Source organism: Sorex araneus, chromosome X (assembly GCF_027595985.1).
Source record: "Sorex araneus isolate mSorAra2 chromosome X, mSorAra2.pri, whole genome shotgun sequence".
Classification (NCBI taxonomy): Eukaryota; Metazoa; Chordata; class Mammalia; order Eulipotyphla; family Soricidae; genus Sorex; species Sorex araneus.
The window spans coordinates 58,118,874-58,135,459 of NC_073313.1; the positions used below are offsets into that span (position 1 = coordinate 58,118,874).

The 16,586-nt window shown below is 47.9% G+C and overlaps 1 protein-coding gene across 3 annotated transcripts in view; it reads left to right on the forward strand.

The window, feature by feature from the left end:
• Positions 1–16,586, forward strand: part of GAB3 (GRB2 associated binding protein 3) — a 79,316-nt gene that overhangs the window by 45,390 nt on the left and 17,340 nt on the right. For 2 of the 3 annotated variants that reach the window (XM_004606487.1, XM_012932286.1), the window contains exons 2-5: positions 3,138–3,441; positions 5,155–5,374; positions 5,794–6,266; positions 16,529–16,584. In XM_004606487.1, coding sequence (XP_004606544.1) covers positions 3,138–3,441; positions 5,155–5,374; positions 5,794–6,266; positions 16,529–16,584 — 1,053 coding nt within the window. The remainder of the gene's footprint in view (positions 1–3,137; positions 3,442–5,154; positions 5,375–5,793; positions 6,267–16,528; positions 16,585–16,586) is intronic. The other variant, XM_004606488.1, reaches the window with a different exon arrangement.

The window sequence follows — 16,586 nt, forward strand, 5'->3', positions numbered from 1 at the left end:
CCCACTCTATCCATTAAGTGTCACTTCTTTGTCCCCTCTTGTTTAGCGGTTGAAGAGCTCTTGGCTTTCATGCACAGAGTAGACTGTGCCCTTCCTAGTGGCAGCTCCATGTTTGTTTATGCTCATGAGAAATACAGCAGGGTTGCACTCCCTCGCATTTTCCTGGCACCTCGTCCATGCTCTGTGAATACAAGGTTCTTCGTTTGTGCAGCCACAGAAACTTCAAGGGTAAAACATGTCTGATGACTTGATGTACAGCTCCAACCGTGGCCTCTGTGGCCTGGCTCACTGTGCTCTGGGTGTGGCCCTGCTGCCACTGGAACACTGCTGATGGCTGGCTGCTTTCTGAGTCTTTGGACCCTGGCCCCTGCTTCTGAAACTGCAGGCCCACCCCTTAGCCTTGATCCCCTAAAACTGTCATGCTTCTCAACACCTCTACTTCTAGGTTGAGGGGGAACTTCATAGAAAGACATGGCAGCGACGGCCCCTGACTTTGAGAGATCTCCATGTGAGACAAGGTCCAAGAAACTTCTACTTTCTCTGCAAAGGACTGCATGAGGGGTTCCCCACTTGACCCCTCTCCTGTTCTGGTCCTCCAAGAGTCTTGCCCCGATGTGTCTGCAAAGATTTGTACTTGTACTCTTGAAGCTTCTGTCTTCTGGCTTAGCTCAGGCAATTGAGAGGGTTCCTGTGTGCCCCCCCCACCCCGGTGTGGTGGCTTTCCCTAGTCAGCCCTACTCTGCTCATCGCCTTTGCACTTCCTCGCATGCACGGAAGGTTCACATGTAGCTTGCTTACCAGACCTTGTGTGCATGTGTTTGTGCATGCGTGTGTGTGTGTGTGTGTGCGTGCGTGTGTGTGTGTGGCAGAGGGGTGATTCTTGCGCTGTCCCACAGCTCCGCGATACTGCCCCGCTGACATGAGCGCCTCCTGGCCCCTGGAGACTGGTTCTCACATGCTCCTGAACCGTAGTAGCTGGCAAATTGTGCCCCCCCCCCCCGCTGCCCCACGTGATTCAAGGGCACGCACCCAGTTTCCAGGAAACGAGAGCAGTTCACTTGAAATGCGCATCCGCAATCGCCCTGACTTCCTCTTTCAGAATTGTTTTTGGGAAGTATAGCACAGTTCCTCATCACGTTTCCCTCCGCAAGTGGCCTCTGGAAACTTTGGGGTCCCCCAGGTCCACCATGAAAATCTGCTTTAGTAGGCAGGCACAGCATTGTCTGTCCACCTGGGAGCAGGGACCAGGCATTCCATTCCTGATGGCTTCCATCTCCCAGGTAGGGGCAGCAGTCAAGCGTGTGGCCACACTTGAGGGACTAGTTTGTTCCTTGTCCTGGCTGACACGGATAGACTGTGTGACCTCATTTGGGCCAGGTAGTTTGAGACAGTGCACCTGCCCCTAGGGTGCCTGATACTGGCTATTGGGGGCCCTGGGTGGTCAGTGGACACTCTGTCTTCCCCCGTGCCCTTCCATTTAAGCTGGTAGGCTTCCAGAGATATCAGTGACACAGACAGCTTCCTGTCCCTGTGGTCACTGTGGCTCCCGCTGTCACATAGCCTGCATGGAAAGCCTCGTTCACAGCAGGACCCAGCAGCATGAACTGCTCCAAGTATGCTGAACCAGAGCACTGAGCATGGACACTTGCAGAGATGAGCAGCTTCCTCCAGGTTTCTCAGCATCAGCACTGAGACCACCTTCTCCATGCCTCTTGCCAAGGAGCTAGTGCATACATTTCTCTGTGGGGTGTGCACCTCTTCTGGGCACTGACTGTCCACAGCAAAAAACTTTTGTTTGTTTTGTTTTATATGGGGGAAAACTTATCTATGTTCAGGGCTTACTCGTGGCTGTGGGCTCAGGGATCACAACAGGAGGGCTAGGGGGGGATTATGTATACAGGGTGCTAAGGATCAGCCATGTGCAAGACAATCACCCTACTCACTGCACTAACACTCCATCCACAAACCTTTGAGGTCAAGGCTGAATGGGGAGCCAAGGCTCCCTAAAAGTACCCCCCAAATTCTAGAATCAAAGTCACCGCCATAGCTGGACTCAAGTTTCCCCACAACTTCAGGCATGGCTCATCCTCCTCCCAGAGACCCGTGCATGAAGGCAGCATCTTCTTGTGTTCCCCAGCAAGGCACTGTAACTTTCAAGTGGAACAGTACACACCAAGCCTTTGTGACAAGCGAGACAGAGCTCTTTGCCTATGGCCTCTCGGTGGGAGCCATCGGCCTGTTTGTGTGTCCGCCCCAGGAACACAGCTCTAGAGAGCCAGCTGGACTTCCTCCTACACAGTTTCGCTTCGCTTCCCCCTGACCTACCCCCCTCCCCCACTTAAGCTCAAATCCACTCACTCAGCTGCCCAGCTGTGTGACCTTGGGCATAGTCCTGCTCTTGCAGAACTTGGATTTTGAGGTACACTGAAGGATACCTACTTACTATCTCTTCTATGGGGTTGTGCTGGAGATAAATAGTTTACGGTACAACACTTAGCAAATGGTCTCTCCTGAAGGAATCCAACTGGCACGTGACTGAGTCCAGTCAAGCTGTGATGTCACATCCATTAGGTTAATCCTCAGGCAACCACTGCTTGTAGACAATGCTTCTCCTCTCTGCTCATCACTCCCCCACATGTCCTCTAGGCCTTGCAGTTCTGTCAAGGTGAAACATTTAAGTGAACTGATAACTGATCAGAACCAGAACCTGTGACCTGCATGAGATAATGACCAGTAGGCTGCCTCCCAGTTCTTCATTCTGGAGGGGTTTGAATGTAGGAGTAGAGAGAAGCCTTTGTGACTTCCCTGTCGTGATTGAACTCACCCCACCCTCTGGCCTGTGGGTTTGCGCTCCATTCTGTGCTCCACTCTTGCGCAGACTTAGACTCCTTGAAGAGGAAGTGTGGGGGGCTGATATGTGGCACGTGCAAAGCCCTGGACCCCATCTGCACTCCACAGGCCATGCCCCAGCACTACGTGCTGTCATCTGGGACACCATGGCACCCTACCTTCACTGAGTGGCTCCTGCTGGGCAGACATGGGTGTCTGCCACCCTATCCCTCTTGTGCTGTGCACGTCACTGGGTGGATATTGAGGCAGAAGTCTCGGATGCTAATGCTTCGTTTAATACCCTGCAGGCCTGGCGCCGGCGCTGGTTCGTGTTGCGGCGTGGCCGCATGAGTGGCGACCGTGATGTGCTGGAATACTACCGCAGCCAGCGTGCCACCAAGCCCCTGCGCACCATCGACCTCCGTGACTGCGCTGTGTGCACACACACTGGCCCAGGTTTCGTGCGCAAGGAGTTTCAGAACCGCTTTGTCTTCGTAGTTAAGACCACTGCGAGAACATTTTACCTGGTGGCCAAGACTGAGGAAGAGATGCAGGTGTGGGTGCGCAGCATCAGCCAGGTGTGCAATCTCGGGCACCTGCAGGATGGCACAGGTAAGAGCCAGGGCTCATTTCCATGTTGGCCCCCAACCCCAGAGGGTCCAGGCTCCAGCTCGGAATGAGTCCTGCATCACAAGGCTGCAGGTGATGGGGCTGCTCCTACCAGGGCTCTGCTTGCCCCCAAGCCACTGCCAACTGTCCAGAGACATCAGTAGTGTGTGCAAGTCCAGCTTTTCCTCCAGGTGCTCAGCGTGCAGAGCAGGGGGCCACAGATTCCCAGCTTCTCACCACGTCCTTGAGCATCCTCATTCCAGTGAGAGCTGCTGAAACTCAAGTCTCTTTCTCACTCGCACCTGCTCACATGTGCTCATGAGATGTCAGAAGTGTTTTTGGTTCGTGTGGGATGGCTTCCTGTCCAGTTCGTCACGTGCAGACACCCTCTCTCCACACCTCGTTTTGAGCGTCTCTTTCCTTTGTAGCTTTTGGTGGTGAAGGGTCCCTGATCTTTGCGCTTTTGGCCCTTTGATTCTGATTTACTTTGCCACTCAGTCTAGCCCCCAGATTTGTCCCAATCTGATGCTAGGGAATTCCATTCCACCTTTCCCATCCCTGGAAGCCTCTCATGGGGGACGGTAGTTTGAATCTCAGGCTGCAAGGCTATGGAGGGGAGGGGAGTTGGGGTTCTGGGCAGCTCTGGGCTGGGCAGGGGAGGGCTTGCGTCCAGGTGCTGAGTTCCTTTCTCCTCACAGGGCAGCACAGAAAGGGCAACTCTTTTGAGTCTCGTTCCTGAGTCCTGTGTCTGGTCGGTGCCTCCTCCAGGATAGCTGCCTCACCTCTCTCAGGGTCCACAGAGTGGAGTGCCCAGTGGTTAGCCAAGTGCAGTGCGTGCCCGCGAGCCCTATCACCTGCAGAGTGGGCCTCTACCGATAGATGCAGGCCCAAGGGCTTCTGGGGGCTTTTCAGGGCCAGTGGGTCACTGCTTTTCCCAGGAGCCGGTCTCTCCTCCACCGTTGTAGGCCAGGGCTGCCCCAATACCTCCCATGTCCCAGGAGGAAGCGGGGAGAAGGCAGGTAAGGTGGCTTTGCTTCCAGCAGCTGCACAGGAAAGGGTGAACTTGGACCCTGATAGTTCCAGGCTCCTGCAGCTCCGGAATGCTGAATGCCTGCTGTCTGGGCTCAAGGGGCAGGACCAGTTGGCTTCTCAGGTGGGAGCTTCTCGCTCCTAAGAAAGGTGCAGTGCCCATCCCTTTCCTTCCTGGTGCTCTGGATTCATGTGCAGCTGCCCATCACCAGGGGGCAAATAGCTCCTGCAGGGGTGGCTACTCATCCAAGTGAAGGCAAGGCCCACAGTGGGTGCCACAAGAGCAAGTCTGTGGACATGGACGGGATAGACTTTCCTTACTGCACAGGCAGCGGAAATGCACACACGTGGAATTCTCTCAGGCAAGTGTGGACGTGTACATGTGGATGTGCAGAGTGCAGGCAGAGCCATGCAGAGCCCTAGAGAAACTGTGGACCATCTCTCTGCACGTTTCCAGGCCAAGAATGCTTGGTTTTTTCCCTCTTAATTGATTCAACACTTCACTCCTGGAACACTAGCCTTCTTTCCCAGACATTGTTTATAGCCTGGGGAAATGGGTCTCCTCCTTGAGTACAGACAGCAGCTGGGACTTGCATCTTCTATTTGGCTTCTCCAGTGCTGTTGGAGAGATTGTGAGTGAGTGGTAGAGCCATTGCGAAGTGTCGACCTGGGAAATGGTTTCTCCAGCAGGTTCTGCGGAGAGCTTCTCTTGCACGCCCCACTCCCTGCAGCCGTCCCCGGCCAGCTCCCTCCACACCGCCCATGCTCTCAGCTCCCCGCTGCCAAGAGAGGAGCTGGGCTCTGGTCCGGGAGCCGCTGAGGAAAGCAGAAGTGAGTCAGAGTTTCCCTTCCTTCCCGATTATCTGGTTCTCTCCAACTGCGAGACAGGAAGACTGCGCCACGCCAGGTAGGCCTCACGGCATGCTCTCTTGTGCTTGCAGAGCCCAGGCTGCCTCCGCTGGCGGGCCTGTCACAGAGCTGTGCTTTGTCTCACCAAATCAGCTTCTCGTGAGTGTCTGCCTTTACTCTTTTTTTCTGCCATGGTCGGGGCAGGGCTACACCCCTATCAAATGCCATGCAAGATGTAGTGTGGGGTGCATTAACAAAGCATGTTCTGTGGCTTTGCTTCCTAACCTGACACTTCATGTGTGTGTGTGGCGCTGCCACGTGTGGGGAAGCCAGGGGTAGCGGGGACGTGCCTGAGCGCACACTGAGGTCCACCCACGGCCTTTCTTCTTCCCACGTCCCTGTAGTGCCTGTCCTAACTCCAGCTGCCAGGCTCCTCCTGCTCTGTTTCTTTCACTTGTCCCTGCTTCTCTTCCCTAGTGTCCCTACCACATGTGAGAGCTGGTCTAACCCATTGGAGCAGACTTCATTCGATGATGTTTTCGTTGACTGCTTGCCACCACTACCTTCCAGTAACCTGGGCCAGCCCTTGCGCCCTGGGAATGGGGCTCAGGAAGGCCCCCACAGCAGGCCCACAGTGGCCCGCCTCTGGAGCAGAGAGAGCAATGGGTCCCCCCGGGACCATCTGTCGTCCTCACAACTGCCGGAAACTTCCTTAAGCCCCACGATGAAGGTGGACCGACATCCAAGGCCACAGACCTTCAGCATGACAGAGTTTGGCCTCCTCTCCAACATACCGCCTCCTCGGCCCCCTAAGCCCAGCCACCTCTCAGAACGGCGACAAGATGAGCAGGTCCCATGGAGCAACCGAGGGGGCCTGACCAGGCCGGGCTGTGCCGTGCTACCAAGAAGGATCTCTCTATCTGGCTTAGACCACGTGAGGACGTGGAAAGGTAAAGATCACATGCCCACACACAGGGGCACAGGGAAGCCTGCCCCAGCCCTGAGCACATTCTCCCGAGTCCTTTGCTCCCAGTGACCTCGGTGGAAGCTCATACCTGGAACCTCCCCAGTTGACTTAGCTTCCTGGGAGCTTTTTGGGGGCCACGGAGGGGGCATTTGGGACAAAATAAGCAAACCGTCAAGCCAGTTCCATACTCTGGGTTGGGTCATATGCTCAACTAGGGGACCGCTGAACAGTGCTGCAGCCCCACACCTTCCCAGGCACCCCCTTTGCTCTTCGCTGTGAAGGTGCTCATTCTCACAGTGTACCTCCTCACTCCAGTGTAATAACAGTCCTGAGCCACTGCTCGACACACAAGGAGCTATGGAAGTTAAGGACTGCAAACTCCTCAAATCATGTCCTTTCATCTGACAGAGCCCACAAATTATGGTGACTGAGAGCGCCCTTGGTGTCCCTGGTTGGCTTTCTCCTGAAAATCTGGAGGAACTGCAGAACCAGTGACACCAGTGGACCCAGTGCTAATTCGCGTGTGCAGTAGGCAAAAGCAAAAATTGAAAGTGTAAATAAGGGGGTGGAGTAAGAGCTGTATGAACCCAGCAGAATCATAGAGGAGGCCAAGAGTTCTATGTGGTCCAAGAACAGAAAACTAGAAGTGGAAATTGTGGTAGAGGCATTGAAGTGATTAAGTTGTGCCATTGTGTTCTTTTACTTGAAGACACTGAAAGTTTCAAACTTTTGAAAAAAGGGCTGGAGAGATAGTACAGTGGGGAAGGCATTTGCTTTGTACATGGCTGACCCTGATTTGGTCCCAGGTGCCACATAGGGTTGCCCAGGTACCTACAGGAGTGTTCCCTGAGCACATAGCCAGGAATATGCCCTTACTTACAACACCAGGTGTGGCCCCCAAACCAAAACCAACCAACCAAAAAACAGAACAGTGAGGCAGATAGAGAGCCAAAATACAGGGGTGACCAGAAGCCTTGGGCTCCAAGAAAGCAGAGAGAACTAGGGCTGAGAGCTCTGTCCACCTGGGGCTCCCATGAGCCTTCCCATGAGCCAGGGAAGCTCAGCACTTTGTCCACCTTTAGGCCCTCTTGTAGCTGGACCGATGTCAATTATCATTTGTAACTTGAAGTCCTACCACTGATATTTGAGATGGCCAAGCCTAGTGGAGGCCAACCATGTGCTGCTGGGAATCTAAGTTGGACCCTTTCTCGGCCACATGACCTAGCTCCTGGCCCACCTATAATATAGTTTAGGAGTTCTTATGAAAGCTTTATGTTTCTCTTGGCTATGTAGTTCCATGGATTTGTTAACTTTTGTTATCATCAATGGCACTTTATTTTAGATACTGATGGTTTTGAGGGTTTGGGGATTTTTTTTGTGATATATAGCAAATTAGTTTTCTATTTTGATTTTGTGACTAGCTTTTCTGACCTATAGGTTATTTTACGCTTTGGGGCTATTCATATAATATGTTTCTTTCATAACACTTACACCTTCAATATACTATTTGTGGGGTTGCAGGTGGGCTTCCAGGTGGTGCTCAGTAGATTTGGGGTCCCCATTGGTGATTCTCAGCCAGCCGAGCCAATGGTTCAATGCAAGGGCACAGGGATGCAATGTTGCTCGGCCCACTGGTGGTGTTGGAGTCTCCAAGGCTGCACCTGGTGATGCTTAGGGGACCATATGGGACTGAAGATCACATGCCAGTTGTGTGCTCTAACCACTCTACTATCTCCCACCCCCAGACTCCTCCTCCCATTTAATTCTTATGCCACTGCTTAGGCTAGAAGTCCAGGAAATTATTTAGTATTAATGGAGATAACAGGGATTCTTTTTTCTTCAATTTTTGGGCCACACCTGTTTGTGCTCAGGGCTTACTCCTGGGGTGCTCGGCCACACTCAAGGCAAATGCCCTACCATCTGTACTATCTCTCCAGCCCAGGGATCCTTGTCTTATTTCTTATCTCAATGGAAAGGTTTCACGGTTTCGCTATTAGAATGTGGTTTGAAAGAGATTTTCCAAGATACTTTTCTGGGTACTCTCTGATATTCCTATTTTGCTAAGACATTTTTTTTCACTTTTTGGGTCACACCCAGCGATTCACAGGAGGTTACTCCTGCCTGTCTCTGCACTCAGGAATTACTCCTGGTGTTGCTCAGGGAACCATATGGGATGCTGGCATTCGAACCCAGGTTGGCCACGTATAAGGCAAACGCACTACCCGCTGTGCTATCACTCCAGCCCCTGCTAAGACATTTTTGTTTTTGTTTTTGTTTTGCTTTTTGGGTCACACCCGGCGATGCACAGAGGTTACTCCTGGCTCTGAACTCAGGAATTATCCCTGACAGTTCTCGGGGGATCATATGGGATGCTGGGATTCGAACCTGGGTTGGCCGCGTGTAAGGCAAACGCCCTACCTGCTGTGCTATTCTCTAGCCCTCTGCTAAGACATTTTTTAAAAAATGAATATTGAATTTATTGGAGCACTTATAAACATACACGTAATTGTTCTCCTTTATCTGTTACTGCGAATACTTTCATTAGTCGATCTTTTATCTTTTAATTTTTTAAATTATTTTTATAATTTAATCACATGCCCGCATGGCAGAACCTGGCAAGCTCCGCGTATTCGATATGCCAAAAACAGTAACAATGATGGATCTCATTCCACTGACCCTGAAAGAGCCTCCATTGCGGCACCATTGGGAAGGATGAGTAAAGAGAGGCTGCTAAAATCTCAAGGCTAGGACAAATGGAGACATTACTGGCGCCCGCTCGAGCAAATCGATGAACAATGGGATGACAGTGATACAGTGAAATTAATCTCAGTGAGGTACACAGAAAATAGTTCATGATTTGGTTTCAGCCATATGATGATGTTCCAACACACATCCATTCTTGGTTTTAGAGAGGGTGTTGGGGCCACCCCCAGCAGTTCTCAGGGGCTATCCCTGACTCTGTGCTTGGGGGTCCCTCCCAGTGGTCTTCAGGAGACTAACTGACCTGCGACATTCAGGGTGAATGTCTTAACCCTGCGGCGTGTCCTGATCCATCATTTGCTGATTGTGAATGCTGACCAGGGCTCGCATTCCTGGAATGCTCACCACGAGGAATATCCTTTGTATAAATTACGCCTCCAATCGTTGGGAAAGACAAGTAAGGAGAGGCTGCTAAAATCTCACGGCTGGGACGAATGGAGATGCTACTGGTGCCCGCTTGAGTAAATCGATGAACAACGGGATGACAGTGATACAGTGATTGCTTTACACAAATTTTGTTTTGAATTTCTTTTTCTTTGGATCTTTGATCCTGAAGGGGATCATCCTATGATTCTCTCTCTCTCTCTCTCTCTCTCTCTCTCTCTCTCTCTCTCTCTCTCCTTCTTGTATTGTGTCAGGTTTTAATAAAATGGTCTTGCTGACTTTGTAAAGCAAACTAGAATTTTTTTTCTCTCTCTTCACTTTTTGGAAAAAGTTAGTGTGCTTTTTCCCCTTTGACAATTGGTAACATTTACCAGAGAGACTGCCTGGACATGTACGTTGCTTTGTTGAAAGTGTTTTTGGAGGAGAAGCTCATAGTGTTTGTGCCTGGCAGTGCTTAGGACCCATCCAGTGCTAGAGGAGAATGCCATGTGGTGCCAGGGATCAAACCCAAGGCATTGTACATACAAACATGGCAGGTACTCTACTATTTGACCCATGTCCCGGGGCCTTGAAAGATTTTGAACTTGAGGGTTAAATTCCTTTGCTCTTTGGGTGACTTTAGATTTTCTGCTTTTTTCTTGTGTTCCTTTTGGTAAACTAGGGTTTCCTTCCATAATTTAGGATCATTTTGCATAATTGTTATAATTAGTTGACATAACTTTAATGAGAATAGTTTCTTGTTTTGGTCAGGTCTGTAATAATATCCCCCTTTTCATTTCTGATATTGTTATTGTGAATCTTCTCTTTACTGTATCAGTCTTACTGGGAGTTAGTAATTTTATCTATATTTTAGAGAATAAACTTTGTCTCTTTTAATTTTTTTCCATTGTATCTTCGGTTAGGGTTGCATAAATTTGTTCTAGACTCACTATTCCATTTCTTGGGTGGGCTAGATAGTACAGCGGGTAGGGCGCTTGCCTTGCTCACAGCCTACCCAGGTTCCATCCCTGGCATCCCATACAATCCCCCAAGCATTGCCAAAGAGTGATTCCTGACCACAGAGCTAGGAGTTACCATCACTGGCATGCCCAAAACCAACAAAAAATAACAAACAAACAGAACACCATGTTTCTTAATTTCCAAACCGGAGAAACTTTCACTGCTCTAGTTTGGCTATGTTTTGGTTAGAGAACATACTCTATATGACATTATTCCTTGGGTTTTGGGATTTCCTTTATGATGCAGTACTTAGGCTCCTGTGAATGTTCTGAATGGACTCAAAGAAGCATCAGATGGTCACATTCATCCATCATGTTGCTCACCCCTTGTCTAGACCCACCAATGTTTTGTCTCTTCATTGGAGCAGTTAGTGAGAAAGGTGAGGTCATACACTGGGACCAAATGGTGTCTCCCCTTCAAATTCTGCCCACTTTCTTTTTTGATTCCTCCATCCCTCTCGGAGAGCCAGGCAAGCTACCGAGAGTATCCCGCCTGCACGGCAGATCCTGGCAAGCTCCCCGTGGTGTATTCTATATGCCCAAAACAGTAACAAGTCTCACAATGGAGACGTTACTGGTGCCCGCTCGAGCAAATCGATGAACAATGGGAAGACAGTGCTGCTACAGACAGTGCTTCTTTTTACCTAACTCACAGTTATGTATACTTACTCAGATTTTTACAGTTTTCTAATGAATCAAAACAGCTATAAATTTGTAGGGCTCTGTGTTTTGGCTGCAGTCTGATTTATAGTGATGGTACTAGAGCTATGCCCAAGCCAAAGACTGCAGTCAGTGCTCACCAGCATTCTTCGCGTTCATATCTGCATGGAGTATTTTTCCTGCATCTTTTCACCACTATCTTATCCATATTTATAGCAGAATTTGTTCTTAAAAATAGCATGTGCATATTTATTCTGATTTTTTTCCAGTTTATTCTGTCTCTTAACTTTGAAAGGTTACTCCATTTACATCAGATTCCTTATTTGTTATGCCATATTTATTTCTTCTTTCTAGTACTCCTATTGTACAGCATTTTTTTTTGCTTTTTGGGTCGTACCCAGTGGTGCTCAGGGCTTACTCCTGGTTCTGTGCCCAGGTATCACTCCTGGCCAGCTCAGGTGACCAGTTGGGGTGCCAGGGATCAAACCTGGGTCAGTCATGTGCAAGGCAAATGCCCTACCTGCTGTACTATCGCTCCAACTCCCATCTTTATTTCACTTTTAACCTGTTACTGTGAAAGTTTTGCATTCTGTCTCTATTTTTTGAATTGTTGCCTTCTACATTTACCAGAAATACTTAGCTTGATATTGAAAATTAGTATCTTCATCTTAAATATGCAAGGATCTTACAATATTTTAGGTCTGATCGTCTCTCTCAAATTAATATTATATCATATAGCATTTCACTTCTATCCTAGTTTTTAAAATCCCACTAGATAGGCATTCACTGATATTTCTACAGTCAAGTTTTTAGCTTCTGACATTTTAACCCCTTCCATGGCATGAATTCCTCTAAGATTCATTTGATTCATTTTTGTGGCTTGTTAAGTCGATTCTTGGTAAATTCTCTGATTATATTTGTTTTAAAATGTCTTTTTATTTTATTTTTATCTCTGTTGAGGGATTATAATTTATGACACTATTAGTGGTAATTTAATACATATATCATTTCAACACCACCACCAGGTACCCACTTGCCTCCACCAAAGTCCCAAATGCCCCTTCCTTTCCACCCTTACCCTCATCCTATAAGCTAAGTTCTATGAACCAACTCTTTTTCTGTTGTCTTTGCCCATAAATAGGAGATTGTGGGCGGGGGACACACCTGACAGAGCTCACAGCTTACTCCTGGCTCTGTGCTCAAGTATCACTCCTTAGCAGGGATTGGGGAGACGTTGTAAGATGCCAGGAATTGAACACTGGTCACCTATGTAAAAGGCAAGCTTCTTTCCCCTGTACCATCTCTCCAGCCCTCAAATGGCTTCTTTTTTTAAAATTTATTCTTTTATTGAATCACCATGTGGAAAGTTACAAAGCTTTCAGGTTTAAGTCCCAGTTATACAATGCTCAAACACCCATCCCTTCACCAGTGCACATATTCCACCACCAAGAATCACAGTATACCTCCCCTCACCCCACCACCTCCCCAGCCCCCCATCCCGCCTGTGTAACTGATAAATTTCACCTTACTTTCACTTTACTTTGATTGCATTCAATATTTCAACAAAAAAACCTCACTATTATTATTTGGAGTTTCTCCCCCCTAAAGTTGGACCTGCTGAAAAGGAAGCATTTGATAATTTGTTTTCCTCAAATGGCTTCTTAAAATTGTTTTGTTCTCCAACATTTCTCTGGATGCTAAGTTCTTCCATAATACCATTTTCTTGTCATCTTAATTATAGCAACTGAGAAACCACATGTCATTCTTTTAAGTTTCTTTGTAAGAATTTTCTTTTTCTTTTTTTTCTTTTGTTTTTTTTGGGTCACACCCGGCGATGCACAGGGGTTACTCCTGGCTCTGCACTCAGGAATGATTCCTGGTGGTGCTCAGGGGACCATATGGGATGCTGGGATTCGAACCCGGGTCGGCCGCGTGCAAGGCAAACGCCCTACCCGCTGTGCTATTGCTCCAGCCCCAAGAATTTTCTTCTCTTTGCTGTTCCTTAATTTCTTGACAAGGTGTTCATGCTTTGATTTAATTTTCCTGCTCTTGGGACTCAGAATCCTATATTTGAAAACCAGTGTCTTTCAACTTGTTGAGAAAAATCTAAGACTTTATGTCTTCAAATAGTACCTCTTCTTGATTTTTACAGGCTTTCCTCTGAGGAGTAATATTTATTTTAGACTTTATACTCTGTTTTGCATGGCTTTTAATTTTTCTTACATTTTTATCTTTATCCCAAATATTGATCTTTATTCCCTATTTTTATTTATTTTTTTCGCTTTTTTTGGAGGGTCACACCTGGCGATGCACAGGGGTTACTCCTGGCTCTGCACTCAGGAATTACTCCTGGCGGTGCTCATGGGACCATATGGGATGCTGGGAATCGAACCCGGGTCGGCCCCGTACAAGGCAAACGCCCTACCCACTGTGCTATTGCTCCAGCCCCTATTCCATATTTTTAAAGTTACTATTATAGTTTGGGTAATATAGATTGAATAATTTTTTTGCATGGTAGTGCTCTGGGGACCATATGTGATGCTGAGATTTGAACCAGGGTTATGGTCACATGCAAGGCAAGTGCCCTAACAATTGTTCTATTTCTCTAGCCCCTTAAAAATTTTCAAGACTAACTTGGATTTTTTAAATGCTTCATGAATTGGACAGTTCCCCATCTAGTAAAGAAATGAACTCTTTCAGTTCTTTTTTTTTGGAGGGGGGTTTGGGTCACACCCGGCAATGCACAGGGGTTACTCCTGGCTCTGCACTCAGGAATTATCCCTGGCAGTGCTCAGGGGACCATATGGGATGCTGGGATTAGAACCTGGGTCGGCCGCGTGCAAGGCAAACGCCCTACCCGCTGTGCTATTGCTCCAGCTCCTCTTTCAGTTCTTATGTCTCATCAGTCTTCTGTGTAACACATACTTTGGGCTCAGGTTGTATTTATTTATAAAATAAATATCTTATTAGATTTGATGATCATACTTATGAAAAACATGCAGTCCCCACTTTGGCAGCATATTAGAATGCTACAAGGATTAACACAGAGGTAATATGAAGTTCCTAGAATGCTCTGTTTTTTTGCTTTATTTACTTAATGTTTATGAGTGGGGAGACTGAGGCTCTCATATGCCAATTCAGTACTCAGAATTTTCCCCAATTCCTTCTACTCTTCCCCATAAAGGGGATATATAATGCCACTGCTTCTACCACACAAGCCCCTCCCTTATTGTCTTTTCCCTTTTTGTGTTTCATTTCATTTCATTTCATTTCATTTTGTGAAAGCACCATGATTTACATTGTTAACCATAGTTGAATTTTAGACATACAATGTTCTATCACCGGTTCTGTCACAAGGTTCATCTTCCCTCCTAAGTTCCCTTTCTGACCTCCATCCCCACACCAGCCTGCCATCTTGACAGGCACCTGTTTGTTTATTGAAGTTTGGATCTCATGCTTTCAGTGTTGTTAACTCTGTGGTTTGAATATTTGGTTCTACCATCCCTTAACACCACCAATGTACACTGACCCTTGCCCATGTTGCTTCTCATCTGTATCTTCTCCCCCCACCCTCCACACATTGTTTTTCCTTCTCCTCCATATACTGCCTGAATATGCAAAGCTGACTGTGCTGTTTGGCACAGCCTGCAAGGGATTGAACCTAGGACCTCAGGCATTCAAGGCCTACACTCTTTTTTTTTTGTCTTTTTTGGTCACATCGGTGATGCTCAGGGGTTACTCCTGGTTCTGCACTCAGGAATCACTCCTGCCACTGCTCAGGGAACTATATGAGATGCTGAAGATCGAACCCAGCCAAGACAAACACCCTACCTGCTGTACTATCTCTCCGGCCCCACTCTTTTTTTTTTAAGTAAAATATTTTAATTATGGTTTATTTAGACATGTATATAACTAGCAAAAAATGCAATTATATATCCCCATAGCTGAAAATTGAGTGTAAACAGCCCCAGCATACGTCTTTGCTTATTATCCAATAGCCTCCTATTAATTTTATTTCCCCAAATAGCTGCTTACAACCTACTTACACAGATTTGTCTCCATCTCTAAACAAATCTGCTTTTTAATATCAGTATCCCAACTTAGTCACTTTTGTTTGACACATGGCCAACTCAGGGGCCTGTAAGATCCGGCCCCACTCTTAATGGCTGCTTTTTCTCTCCATATAGGAGTTGTACCAATGGCCAATGGGTACATGAAAAAATGCCCATCATCACTATTAATAGGGAAATGGAAATAAAATCCACACAGAGCTACTATCTCAAAGCTGTGAGAATGGTATCCATTAAAAAAGTAAGAGATACCGAGTGTTGGGAGATGCAGAGAAAGGGGAACCTTATGCACTGTGGGTAGGAGTGTCAGCTGCCACAGTCACTATGAACCAGAGTCTGGATATTCTCAAAAGATGGAAAATTGAGCTTCCGGATGACCCAGCAGTCCCACTCCAGATAGATATATACATATTCCTATGTTCATTCCTGTATCCGTTACAGTAGCCAGAGACTCTCAATGGAGTTTAAAGAAGAATAGGGAGACAAAAAGAGAGAGAGATCAAAAGGGAATGCCCTGCCACAGAGGCGAGGGGGAGAGGGGGGATGGGACTGGGAGGTGGGAGGGATACTGGGTTCACTGGTAGTGGAGAATGGACACTAGTAGAGGGAGGGGTGCCCGAACATTGTATGAGGGAAACTCAAGTATGAAAATGTGTAAATCTGTTGCTATACCCTCATGGTGATTCACTAATTAATAAATAAATAAATAAATAAATAAATAAATAAAAATAAAATAAAACAACAAAAAAAAGGAAGAATGGGGATACCAGAGCAATTGTACAACAGGCAGGGCATTTGCCTTGCATAATGGCCAATCCAGGACACTGAGATTGCTCTTCCTTAGGCTGACCCTGTGCTCCTTCTTGCTGCTCTGGGAAACTTGAGGTGCTCTGGGGCATTGTGCTCCCATTTCTCTCATTGACCCCAATCGTGACACCCTCCCATTCTGTGTGGTGTAGGCGGCTAGTTGCCCCAGTCCCCATTCCTTTGAGTCTAGGCCAGAGAGCATGCTGCCTTCCAATTCAGCCTGGCTGTCCTTGCTCTGTGCCTGTACCCAACTCCTTGACTGCTGCTTCTGAACCTAGTGCTCCCCAGTTAGCCCCTGGCTCTGCAATGCTGACACATGTCTGTGCGTGCCATTCTCCCTCCCTGCCCAGGGCTCCTGCACACCCTCTCCTCTCCCTGACGTCCAGGGTAGTCTCCACCATGCCTGAACCCATTGTTCTTTACTGCTTAGTTACCTGCTTCACCAGACTGGCGGCTGGTGGGGAGTGTCCATGTGGAGGGACACGGGGGCCCTTGGAAACCACAGCCCTGAGGGATGGGCAGCACGTGTGCTGTTTTCTGCATTACCCTGCTCTTGTGTCTTGCAGCTGACGCGGAATGCCAGTCCCTAAGGTACCGGGACAAGCGGCTCAGCCTAAATTTGGT